Below are 13183 nucleotides of genomic sequence, written 5' to 3'. Positions count from 1 at the left end.
ATATATCTAGCTTAATTTTCCTTTCTATACCTGCCGAATCAAAGTAATAAATATCTTGTGAAAAATGATTACCAGGCTAGGGTCTAATACAGGTGTCTCTCTTGTTTCCTTGTTATTTTTATTCCAGCGTGAATTGGTGGGCAAATGTTCCTATTTCTCAGCCACGTCATCTGTTATTCGGCATTCGGGTTTGTCTAACCTGACAATGTGAAGAACTATCGTTACAGCAAGAACAGTGATAGTATTCCCCTCCCCTAGTACCCCACCCTTACAATCTCCTTGGAAGGACATTAATAGTTGTCATGCATTCTGCGCTTTATGAGTTACACAAAGTTGTTGGTGCAAGGCCGAGAGGAGCAAGGGGAATTTGTCCCTTAAAAAGCGATTCTTTTATCTAGCCTTTCAATTTTTCTCGAAGTGAGTCACTATTTCTCGTGGGAAAATGGCTACTGGAACGGGCAAAGCGAGAAACATAAATGAAATCGACGATATAGTGGAAATGTTTCAAGCTATGGCGGCGCTTGATATTCCGTGCAAAGGATTAAAAACGCTGGACCAAATGAAAGATCGAGTTAGAAACGAATTGAATCAATCAGCAAAGACACCGAGATGGACTGCAGCACAGGTACGAATGGCCAATCTTCACTAAACTCTGAGTAGTAAGCAAAATAGCCATGTTGATATCTCTGTACGTTCAACAAACCGCTCGTTTGTCCCCAAGGCATATGCCGAAGCGTTTGTTGCTTGTTGCTTTCCACTTGTGAGGCGATCGCGGTCCTATAACAGTTTTTATTCCATTTGAGTTTGAGCGAACGAATTTCCTCAAAAAGAGTCGTCATTAGATGTAGCTGAACATTAACACGCTTTGTGCGATATGCACACTGATTGTACGACATAAGTTTTCCCGGAAGGGGTGAAAGGACATACTATTAAGTATCGATACGTCTTAGACATATTCTCCGAGCGTTATTTTAAACTTTTCGAATTATTCTCCAAAACAAGTTAAGAATCACACATGGGATTGAGTAGCTAGAAAACTAAGCTTATATTAGAAAAGACAACTGATACAGACTGCAAAGTGTGCATAGAGAAACCGAAGCCTGTACATTCTCACAAATTGCATGTAAAGTATTCATTCCTTCTTCATGGTTCTCTGGTAGGAACTTAAAATTGACACCACACACATAATCTTGATTACATATAACATGATGGTAGTTTTGTCGTTCAAATGCATGATCGCAGTTCCCCGAAAGGTACTGTTTATACAGTCGACCATGACGCTTTGTCTGTTTTCATGGTTCGCTCGGCGATGATTTGAAATTGTCTTGTACAGGGAGCTTCTGTAACACGACAATAAGATATTGACTTCACGGGGTGACTTTCGTGTTTTCATCAAAAACTCCGCTGATTTCTTGAGAATTCATTCAATAGACTATAGAAAATATCTCACGGAGATTCTGAATCGTGAAACTAAAGAACTTTTACGGTCCTCCGAATAAGCTGTCACGAAGGTTTATGTGTAAATGCAGGTGAAAGCGTTGCGGGCGAGTAGCTTCGTCTATATTTTTGCCAGACTTACAATTGCACCTGAATCTCCAGTAGTAAGGGAAAATATTCCTACAGAGCTGATGCAGTTGTTTCGTGAAAAGTTAGTAATAAACTACAAGATTCTTCTTGTTACTCCTACTTGCTGCTTTGTTTTGATCCATCCATGGTTATCAAAGATAATCTGATTATAGCCGGGCATTGGTAAGTCATGGTTGGGTTAGCTAATGACAGATACAAAATTCCTTATTTTAATATTTGACAGTTAGGTTATCAATCATGAATCACCTTCATTAAGAGAAGTGTCATTTTTTTTTTTTCAATTTATAGTTGGATTGAAGGCGTTACTGCTGTTAAGTTCCTATTATCTCCCCGTTTTGTAGTCTATACAGAAAGGAGAAAAATTGACAAACAGGAAATTAAATTGAAAATATATTTTCGTAACGTGTATTGTGTAGTAACTTTAAGCAAACAACAACCTTCGATCAACCAATTACCATAACCGACATCTTTGTAAATCATTTTAAAACACACGATTCCTATCAAAAAACATTAAATTTTAGTACTTTAAAGTTAAACTCCATTATTCTCGGTCATAAATTTACCAAGTCATGCCTTAGTGACGATTAGTGCATAACTAATTCAATTGCTTTGCTTGATAACCGACAGCATATTTCTTTAGAGTAAGGAATGCAAACAGAAAGACCGAAAGCTGGCCAGAAATTGAGGAATTGAGTCAGGGCTGAATCAGCATGGGTCCTCGTTTGGGCACCAATCTATAAATTTTCATTAAAATAAGGGGTTAATATTATGATTATAATATCATTATAACTTTCACTTCTGAATGCATCACTGCTGTCGTATTGCAAAAGTCTGTACAACAATAGTGATTTATTCTGAAGGTGGGCATTTTCATAGTGCTCAGTCTAAACTTACACTGAAGTCAATAAGAAAAGAGATATCGATCTGTTATAAGTCCAACCAAACTAAGGTGAAAATATCGATAAGTTAAAAAAGTGCATGGTTGATTTTAAATTCACTAAATAAATCTGGCTATGGCTTCAGTAATCAAAGAAAATAGACCAATTTCAATGTGTTAAAATTCGTACCTTGCTACGAGGCTCAGAGGAATGAAATAACTGAGATAACATTGAGGCTTAGAGATCAAAATCAATTTCTTTTGTTTTATTTCCAAAACCTCGCAGCCAAGCTAGAATTGTAATATATAGAAATTGGTCTATTCGACTACATACCGTTTGCGGTGTTTCTATTTGTCAATGCTGGCTTGGTTGCAGAAATGTGGACATTGATTATTATTATTATTATTATTATTATTATTATTATTATTATTATTATTATTATTATTATTATTATTATTATTATTATTATTATTATTAATGGTTTTGCTTTTCTTCAGGCGTTCTCTGTATTGTCAGAAGCAAAAGATGAAGATGCCAGGAAACGACTTGGTTTACTGGGCCTTTACAACGCTGCCGAGAAATGCTTGAATAAAGTAGATGACAAAATCCTACATTTACTGCAGCAGAACTTGGGCAACGTGGAAGAAAAGTTGCACAATCACAAAGTGGAAATAGCGCACAAGGAATACTTCCTACTTGTGGCAGGTAAAATAGCAATGGAAAATAATGAAAACATTTAAGTCAGCATTGCTTGAGGGGACTGAGTCACCTTCTCTGGCAGGTATATTCGTATCCAATAAGATTCTAGTTTTGATCACAGTCGGGCCAATTTCTAGTGCTAATTAAATTAAATGGCATTGTCCAACCATGGTTACATTGAAAACTGATTATGGCTTGAAAGACGTTGGATACAAATCTTTAATTCAGTTGCAATTGTTGTGTCCAATATCTGATGTTGATTTCCTCTCCCTTTGAGAATTTACTTCATCTCTATATCTTGTTAGGTAATAAACGTTTTATGCATGAGCAATTGAATGCTGCTTGAGCTTAAACAACCCTTACGCACGACATGACATGATATCTTTATTTGAATACGGTAGCACCTTCAGCTAATTTACAATGAAATTCCTGTTACAATGAAATTACACATGCAGCGATCAGTTATGAACCTTCTCGAGAAAACATTTCTTTTTCCTAAGGAGTAGTCAAAGCTAAGCCTTTTGTGGGGTTACCACTGTTCGGTACAAATTACTAAAAGTTATTTTTTCAATTATATAGTTATGTTATTAACTTTTCATTTACTGAATAGGGCAATAAATCTTTTTTTCCTCTTAAATGGTCTTTATTTGAGAAACTGGCCCATACTAAAAAAAATGGAGTAAATATTGCTAAACCAGTTTTATTGAAGGAGACGTTTACTGTCGGTCTTGCACATATCAAAGCTATGTAGATTTATATGTTCTAACTGCGGTTATCTTTACACTATGGTAGGTGAGACAGGATCTGGAAAAAGCAGTTTGGTCAATCTCATTCTGGGAGAGGAGCTTCTTCCTTATTCTGTTCTCAGCACAACTTCCACCATATGTGAGCTTAAGTATGGAGAACAACGCAAAATTGTGGCTCACTTTAAAGAAAAGGATCCTGAAACAGGACTTCAAACAAAGGTCATAGGCTTGCAAGAGTCGCTTGGACCGACCGAGCAGAGCTACCTTGAGCAGATATCGCCGTATGTCCATGTGAAGAGTGAACGTGAAAAAGGTTCAGTTTTCAAGAAAATTGAACTATTTTGGCCGCACAGTCTTTTGCAGGTATTCGCTAGATACCTTTAAACGAAACTCTTCAGTTCTGAGTCTGTTATAGTACAATAAATACTTGACAGTGTACTTAGATACTTATAAAACGTTTCGGTATGGTCTTAGACCCGAGAAACTTATTTTTTTGTTTGTCTGTTTATTTGTTTCTTTGTTTTATCGAATGTTTGTCTGACGGCTTCACTGCCGAGTTTTTTGTCGTTGAAAAACAAATGGAAAATAATGGTTGACAGCTTTAACTATGCTTTCCAAGTTTATCTAAAGAGGGTTGTGGCCCCCTTACTAAGTGAAAACTATAAGGCTATCGTTCAATAGTAAAGACAAAATACTAACGTATGTTAAAAGTTCCAAATATTTAAAGATACAAAAATTGGTTTACCTTTCTTAAAACTATAGGTAAAGATGAGCTAACAAGAATTGTTCCTCAGTCCAAAATAAAAAAATGTGATTTCAGTTTACCCACGGAGTATCAAAGAGCTCACGGGAGCTCGTTTCAAAGGTGTCAATCGTTCCAGGTGGAATGGGAATTTGGGAAAGTATTGGTTTTTGTGGAGAGAAGAAAACCGAAGAACCATAATAAAATAAAAACAAAAACAAAAAAAAAAGAAAAACCCTTGGAGCAAGGACGAGAACCAAGAGCAAACTCAATCTCAATGCTTATCATGATATATTGAGGTGGAAACGATAATTGACCAAATGAAAAACTGATCATCCATATCCTTCTCTTTGCCAGTATAATCTGATTCTCCTTTTCCCTTTTCATCTCTTCTCTATGTAATCTTAATGATAATAAAAATTTACTTTAATTTACTTTAATTCTGATGCATAGCCTTATCTAAATCTGCGTTATTATGTAAAGTTGTTGTTGTTTTTTTTCTCTGTTTTTCAGCGTGTTTGTAATTTACTGTAATTTTTTTTCCATTATGTTCTCGTGCTCGTCTTGTCCCGCCTCGACTAGCTTTGTGGCTATTTGCGGGACAAGCCCCTTATGTAATCTAAATTTATAAAATAAATTGTTGTTGTTGTTGTTGATCTTAAATTAAGTCAGTATCTTTTTTATTCTGTGTCATTAGAAAGGAGTTGTTATTATTGACAGTCCTGGTGTTGGGGAGTCTGGTATGATGGACGAGATTGTCACACAGTATCTTCCTCAGGCCTTTGCCTTTATCTATGTCATCAACAGTGCCAACGCGGGAGGAGTTCAGAAGGACAGAGTGAGTAGTAAATACAATCCGTTTTCCTTGAAAAATCAGAAGTCTATACCTTCTACAAAGCGTTCAACGCTTTACTCGGCATTCGACGCGTTATTCAAAGTCACACTTTTCATTCAACATTCATGTCTTCTGATTCAACATTGAAGTCTTCATTTAGTATGCATAAAGAAGTCTATTCAAAAGCCATGTAACTTTTAAATTTACAGCTTGAAAAGTTGCTGGAAGAGGTGAGGAAGGTGTCGCTTGAGGAACAAGGAGAATTACCATCTAAATGTGCTCTGTTCGTGTGCAACAAGTGGGACCAAGTGCCAAAGAAAGAAATCAAAGAAGTAAAGAATCACGTGGTCAGGAATCTGCAAAGGTGCTGGCCTGGCCTTGACCCACAGTCACAGATTATCTTTATGTCGACCATGAAGGCTAGTAAAGGACAGAACCTTGGGATTATCACCGAAGACTTTTCCTCTTTGATGAAAGGAATGAGGTCTATGGTGTTGAAGAGCATCGAGGCCCGACTGGAAATTCATTGGAAGTAAGCTTTTTCCTACTTGAGTTAAGGAATCCATTGTAAGGGGATATAGTTTAATATTTAGTTGGATATAGTTATTTCACTACTTTCCAGGAAAATGCGGTACCTCGCGAACAGCGGAACTAAATTGATTTATATATATCAAAACACTATCATGGTTAAGTTCTTTATGGTCGTTGGTTCCCATCTATGGAACAATTGCCGCCACGACAAGGTACATGTGGCGACCTAATTACCAGTTTTTGATACTTATTGGACATGCGCTTTTCGTACTGCTTTACAGGATAAACTAAATCAAAAGCGTTTGATTCTGTGATATTTGAGAGGTGCCAAATGTACTTTAAACGAACTCCACTTTTTAGCCCCCAAACAAAATAAGTTGCTCTTTATTTATTTTCTCTTACTTTTAGATTTTGGTATGTATGTTCACAACTTAATGTAACTAATTAGCATGCTTTTCGGGGAAAAATTCTGATATATTAGAGTACTTCCCTCAAAATTACAATCTGTTAAAAAACTCTTAAATATATATATATATTTTTTTTTTAGGTGGCTAGATTACCTTCTTTCGCGGATAATCTTCCAAGCAAAGGCGTTTGTAATGAACGCTTCCAAAGACCGTGCAATAGTCGCTGAGAAAATGGCCCAGATTCTTTTGCGTTTGTCTGTCATTGAAACAGAACAAAATGAAGTGATGGCTGGCCTCAAGAGACAAATGGACAAACGTGTCCGGGATGCCATGGATCAGCTCAAAGTGTATCTCTCGTCTGAAGAAGTAAAAGCCCGTTTCACTTCCTGGACCTTGGATGACGTTCCAAAGGTAGAAAGCACCTGGGAGGTGACAAAAAACCAAATTATGAAAGTGTTATCAAATCGGCTGCAAGAAATCGTAGAGCATTGGGAAGAAGATCGCCAGGTCTTTAAAAATGCTCGTGAGTCCCTTGTGAAGCACTTTCAGCAGCGCTTTAAGTATGTTGAAGAGCAGCTGCGTAATCTCCAAGGCGCCGTCACAGCTGACGACGTCGATGTCTCACAAAATGCTCCCTTGAATATGGGCTTCACAACCGCTGAAAAGGTCATCATTGGTGCCACCAGTCCAATCTGGCTACCACTTGGCCTGGTCGCTTTGGTGATAGGTGCTCCTATTGTCGGTGTCATGGCTATCAAAGAAAAAATAGAGGATAAAAGAAAAATCAAGAAGTATGAAGCGGACAAGTGCGCTTTCATGGCCAAATTATCTGAAGATTATCTCGAAGCAGCCCAAAACGAATCTGTGCTTCTGCAGTTCGTGAAGGATCAGTTAAAAGACGTCAAACTTTGCCTGAAGGAGATTGAAGCCCGTATCCCAGAGCTGGTCCAGGCTGACAAGATGCTATGTTTACAACTCATTGACGAAACACGTTCAAAAAAAGAAATACAAGAGTTCTACCAACCAATAATGGGTGAGGGTACTGATATCCGAGGGAAGCTAGCTATGTTTGGATTTATAGAAGTTCGTGCCAATGAAATCAGCGAAGAGGAATTACAGTGGAAAGAGAACTCGTCCTCCCTACTTGATAGTGACGAGTTTGGTGCTGTGTACCAGGGGACCATGAAAAGACATGGAGCCGGCGTTCTACCTGTGGCCCTGAAGGTGTTCAAATTAGCGCTTGATGCTGAATATTCAAGTAAGATCATGCTAGAGGTACAACTTATGAGGTAAGATAAATGTCTGTTAGTATCCGTAAAAAATAAGTTGACATAATAACAATACTATTGTCTCTGGTATCGCCTGAGAGGAAACAAGCACAAAACTATATTGTAAGCCTCGTTAACGAGAGAAAATTGGCAGCCGTCCAAAAGAAGCGTGTTATTGGAGAGCTGAGGGACCGTTCGTTTTTTCATGGAATGGGGGGGGGGGGGGGATAGGGGCTGGTGGGATTTGGGGGAGTGTCATTTGGAAATTGTATGACCCTCCCCAGCTAGCCAATTTTACTCAAATGATCCCCCCCCCTCCTCAAAAAAAAGGGGGGAGTTTTTTGGGGGGATGACCCCTCCCCCTTCTACGAAAAGAGCTATACCTAGTATTTTTTACTGTAAGAAGTTAAAAGAAAAGAAAAGCATTCGACCCTCCCGATAACTACAAATGTGGCAACAGATTTATTGTTAAATCATTCATGATAGATCACCTTACAGCGGAAACTGATGAGGTCTACTGGAGGACCGAAACTTGAGTCTTGCCTGAGACACAACATTAGACACTTTCCACAGAAATCATTGCAGCATCCTAGAGACTCACAAAACAGTTGCCGACTGTCTTAGCTTTAAATATCTGTTGGATGCGAGATAAACCACAAAACAATGAAAGAAAATAATAAGATGAAGAATAAGCAGAAATTTACTGTGTTGTTTAGTTCAAAGTTTGGATTACATGGATACAAACTCAACCTTAACACATCAAGTTAGTTAGCTAATGAAAACTTCTTGTGTCTCATTGGGCACCAGAGTAATTATATTTGTATCACGTTTACCTGATGGTTCACTAGGTGAACAGATCAGATGTCAAAAGGCAAACCGTTCCTTGGCAACACAAGCAAACTATTAAAAGGCATTGTGCCACGGCTTAGTTTACAGATATCTGAAACCACGTCATACTAAATCATTCACCGAGCCTGGTGCTCTTAGAATAAATTAAGGGCTAATTAAAACATGTTAATGTTTCCACCAGAAAATTGACACACCCTTTCATTGTAAAGTTGTATGGCACATCACTGATTAAGGAACAGGACGCTGTAAGGGTGATCGTGGTCATGGAAATGTGCAAAGGAAACTTGAAGAGTCGCCTATTTCAAAACCGTGAGTCTGTTCCCGCGAGATCAAACAATCCTGCTGTCATCAGAGACGTATGTCGATGGGCGAAACAGATCAGTACTGCTCTGGTTTACATACATGAACAGGGAGTTATCCACAGAGACCTCAAGTTGGAAAACGTCTTGGTATGATAATCATAGAATATGTTATTCATTTACGAATTTGAGGTGCTACAGTTTCTCTAATCTTAACTAAGGATTATGCGGCTTTGTTCATCACTATACTGTTATTTGACAACTGGAGTCGGTGGTTTAGGAATAAACCAAAATGTGTCTTGTTCCTTATGGACCATCGTCGTCGTTTTAAATCAGTTCAGTGTAATAATATAACTGTTTTGAAAAAAAGGATTGCAGTACCTTCTCAAAAGAAACATCCCATATTCTCTTGAACGAATCCCTTGTGTACTTAGCTCAAACTTAGCTGAGTTGCGGGTATATTGATTAAAACACAAAGCAAGTTACTCAAAAAAGTATTTTTATATTCCTGAAATAATTTGACGATCTGAGTATACAAACCCAAGGCATTGATTTCATTTTTGAGCTCTCAGCGGTGTTAAGCCTTAAAAGCGAACAGTGGCCAGAATCTAGACTCTCCTTACAATAACGGTATTCTTGATCAAACATACAGGTCATGAAAAATGAAAGACGTGATCGCCAAAGATAAGTTGTCTTCAGTGTAAAAACAACTTCTCCAAAACAGTACCATAACAAGTGTTAAGAGAACAGTAGGGAGAATATGTGTGTGGATATTGGGGCTTCAAGGCTTATGGATTGTGAATTGGATAGGATGTTTACTCAAGTAAATACGTTAATTCGTTTCTTTATTTATATTATTTCTTTTTCTGTTTATTTGTTTGCTTCTTTGCTTGTTCGTCCACATTAGGTATTTCCTACTTATTGCAGTCCAATACCTACTAGAAAACATTTTATTCCCGGTCATATTTAATTTCATTACAGGTGAAAGTTTTCGTGGAGGATGTGATAATAAGTGTGAATTAGTTAATATACTGATTCTATCAAATTACGACAGTAGGGCTCTTTTTGTTCTTTAAACGAACGTTGATCGGGGACTGTCTCTCAATCAATTTTTAATGGTAAGAGGAAGCCACAAACCCATCCCCCTGGTTCTGTTCACCTGGTCCTGTTCACCATCTACATTTAATGAATTGGAACATTTACACTTGAAAGCAGCCAAACTAATCCATAAACTGCCCAGCGAAACTCCTGACTCTGACGTCCTTGACCTAGTTAAATGGAAATCACTAGGCTATATTTACAAACGTAGACTCGCTTCTATAATGTATCAAGTTTATCATAATAGTTTACCTGATCAACTTACTGCCCTTTTCACAAAACGTAACATTGATAGTAATTATAACCTAAGGCGTATTAATGACTTTCCGTATGTAAGGTGTAACAGTGACCTTGGTAGAAGTAGTGCAAGGTACAGAGGGCTCATTGTCTGGAATTTGCTGCCTAAAGCCATCAAGGATGCTTCCTCCGTACAGCTTTTCAAACAAAAACTTAGACAGGCCTCAAGGCATTAGATAGTATTCAATTCGAAAAGGAGGCCTGTGTGATAACATCAAAGCAAACGGATTTTTTATATTTCTCAGTTCTTGAAATTTCTTTACTTTCTCTTTAGAACTGTACATATATTTAAGCAGTTTTTTAGTTCCTGGCAGGTCCACACCAGCCTTTGGGTTGCCACAAACCGACCTGCCTTAACAAAAATTATATGTATGTATGTATGTATGTATGTATGTATGTATGTATGTATGTATGTATGTATGTATGTATGTATGTATGTATGTATGTATGTATGTATGTATACATTTAAGATAGAAAATGTAACACAGTTACTCGAGTTTCACGCACTAAGCGATCATCAGACTGTACCGTTTGTAGAGTTATAATTTAAGGAGGGCGGTTGGAGCTATCTTGCTTCTGATTGGCTGCGTAGAATTTATTTTCATGCTACATTTTGTAATTAACTGAGATCGTTTATGCAACTGCAGGAAGAAAGACCTTTGCCCTCTCGATGGCGCGTGTCTTGCAAGCGGTATCGTTTACAGGGCAGACGTCACCACCTCATCCGGCGACAATAAGATTTATATAGGAATGACGGAGCATACTTTCAAAACGCGATATAACAACCACAGGCTTTCCTTCAACCACCGCAAACATTCACATGACACTGTTCTCTCCAAATACATCTGGGACCAGAAGGATAATGGCACCGGTTACACGATCAAATGGTCCATTATCAAACGAGCAAATCCATATCACGGACATCCCTCGCGCTGCAATTTGTGCTTATCTGAGAAGCTCTGCAGCCTATCTGCTGACAAATCTACCCTCCTCAATAAACGATCTGAGTTAATTATAAAATGCAGGCATGAAAATAAATTCTACGCAGCCAATCAGAAGCAAGATCGCACCAACCGCCCTCCTTAAATTATAACTCTACAAACTCCAACGGTACAGTCTGATGATCGCTTAGTGCGTGAAACTCGAGTAACTGTGTCACATTTTCTATCTTAAATTTATATTTCGCTCTGCATGTTTTTGCATCGAGCACTCCTGCGACTGAGTGAAGCAATCATTGTATTGTTTCTTTGTTTATGTATGTATGTATGTATGTATGTATGTATGTATGTATGTATGTATGTATGTATGTATGTATGTATGTATGTATGTATGTATGTATGTATGTATGTATGTATGTATATGTATGTTTGACCAGAGCCTCACGGATGCACACAGTCATATTACTGGAGAAATGGCAACCATGTATAGCTGTTTTGTCCTTGGCGCATCCCGGAGAGTGGGTAGACTGCCTTAACGCTCTCCATTTTAACTGGGTTTTACTCTGGTAGCTAACCATAGAATTCTAAAGTGCCCAGCTTCACAACCAGCTCACTGAGTGGTAGCTGTGGTTGGGGATAAACGTCCCGACAATGGGTGCGCAGAGTGTAACACTGAAATGATACAATCTAATACTAAACCACAAAACACTTTTTCCCCTTTTGCTTTACTGATTGGTTTGTATTTTTGCCTTGTGCATCTAACAAAATCGTAGCCCCACTCTGAGTTCCCACTGTTATCAAAGTTTCTGATTTAAATATGCACATTTTATCTCATTTAAAGCTATCTGAAGAAAATTCAGTCAAGGTCACAGACGTTGGCGTATCAAAACCGGCAATAGACATCACAGGCACGATCATTGGAACGCCGGTTTACGTCGCACCCGAAGTCTTTAATTCCCAGGTTTACGACTGCAAAGCTAACATCTACAGCCTGGGGTTTATCTTGTGGGAGATGTGGTTTGGTGAGGAGGCATTTGCTGGCGCTCCTGTTAAAAACCTTGCAGATTTCTTTGCATATCTGGATCGCGGCTTTCGTCCAGAAAATCTGAAAGACTGCAATCCACCTGTTCCCCGTTGGGAGGCGTTGATGAATCGGTGTTGGAACAAAAACCCAAAGGAACGACCAACAGCCAGAGAATGTGAAGAAGAAATGACTAGAATGCTTCAAGAGGTTGTTGGTCAATTGTAGTGTTAAGACTTTTGCGCTGGGACTGATTTCCAGGGATCAGTGTGTCCTTCAATATTTTTGAATTCTCAAGCCAAGTGCCATTGTCGTAAGATCTCGTTTTAGTTTTTTCCTTCCTCCTGTCCAGTTAGCTGGCGATCAGCTAGTTAATTATAAGCGCACCACTTTAATAAAATAAGTTGGTAAAAGCTCCTAAAGGTGTTTAGATTAAATTAGTGACTATGTGATAGTTTCTAACAATCACATGTAGTACAATCTTTTTTCAAGTTTGCTAAGTGATATACTGCAGTGTATAACTTGATATACTCCGTTGATTATAGGAAAGCCTAGTTATGGTGAAATTTGCATAATGTTGGTGTACATAATAACCGTATTAGTTGCCAAATAGAGAACTAAGTGAAAATTCTGATCTCTAAAACAATCGAAAGTACAGTGATTCCTCGCTGCTCTTTTGTTAAGCTGGCGATAGATAAGAAATGATGAAATATTTAGTATAAGCTTAATAGTTCAGATGCCACGACTGCTTAACATCTGTTGTTGGTCTGTGTTAACGATATAAGGTGTTATCTTGAGTACTTATAATTAAGGCTAAGGTAAATGTTAAGCTGGCCTCCGCAATAGGCCGCTTGCAGCACTTGCATTAACAGATCACGTGACTTCCTTTTTTCTTTAAATGAAAGTTGTGATGTTTTCATATCTGAAAATGACTTGGGAGTAATGTTCTAAATATAATAACATGATTTCCATTTCATAAATTTGCATT

At 38.1% G+C, this 13183-nt stretch overlaps 1 protein-coding gene across 1 annotated transcript; it reads left to right on the top strand.

Annotated features, from left to right (window-relative positions):
- The first annotated feature begins 286 nt into the window (after positions 1 to 286).
- On the top strand, positions 287 to 13127 carry LOC146449366 (uncharacterized). Its single transcript, XM_085101787.1, has 8 exons — positions 287 to 625; positions 2963 to 3170; positions 3957 to 4273; positions 5350 to 5490; positions 5697 to 6019; positions 6566 to 7714; positions 8724 to 8991; positions 12016 to 13127. The coding sequence occupies exons 1-8, from the start codon at positions 443 to 445 to the stop codon at positions 12421 to 12423; spliced, it is 2997 nt and encodes a 998-aa protein (XP_084957913.1). The 5' UTR covers positions 287 to 442; the 3' UTR covers positions 12424 to 13127.
- Positions 13128 to 13183: the final 56 nt, after the last annotated feature.

Source organism: Pavona decussata, unplaced genomic scaffold (genome assembly GCF_977016875.1).
Source record: "Pavona decussata unplaced genomic scaffold, jaPavDecu1.1 SCAFFOLD_602, whole genome shotgun sequence".
Lineage (NCBI taxonomy): Eukaryota > Metazoa > Cnidaria > Anthozoa > Scleractinia > Agariciidae > Pavona > Pavona decussata.
This window is presented reverse-complemented; position numbering and strand designations above follow the sequence as displayed.

What these genes read in the sequence shown, in the direction of transcription:
- LOC146449366 (XM_085101787.1), top strand. Translation starts at nt 443, where the DNA reads ATGGCTACTGGAACGGGCAAAGCGAGAAACATAAATGAAATCGACGAT. An exon ending in GGCCGCACAGTCTTTTGCAG is followed by an intron (nt 4,274 to 5,349) that starts GTATTCGCTAGA and finishes CTGTGTCATTAG; the next exon opens with AAAGGAGTTGTTATTATTGA. An exon ending in CTAGAGGTACAACTTATGAG is followed by an intron (nt 7,715 to 8,723) that starts GTAAGATAAATG and finishes TGTTTCCACCAG; the next exon opens with AAAATTGACACACCCTTTCA.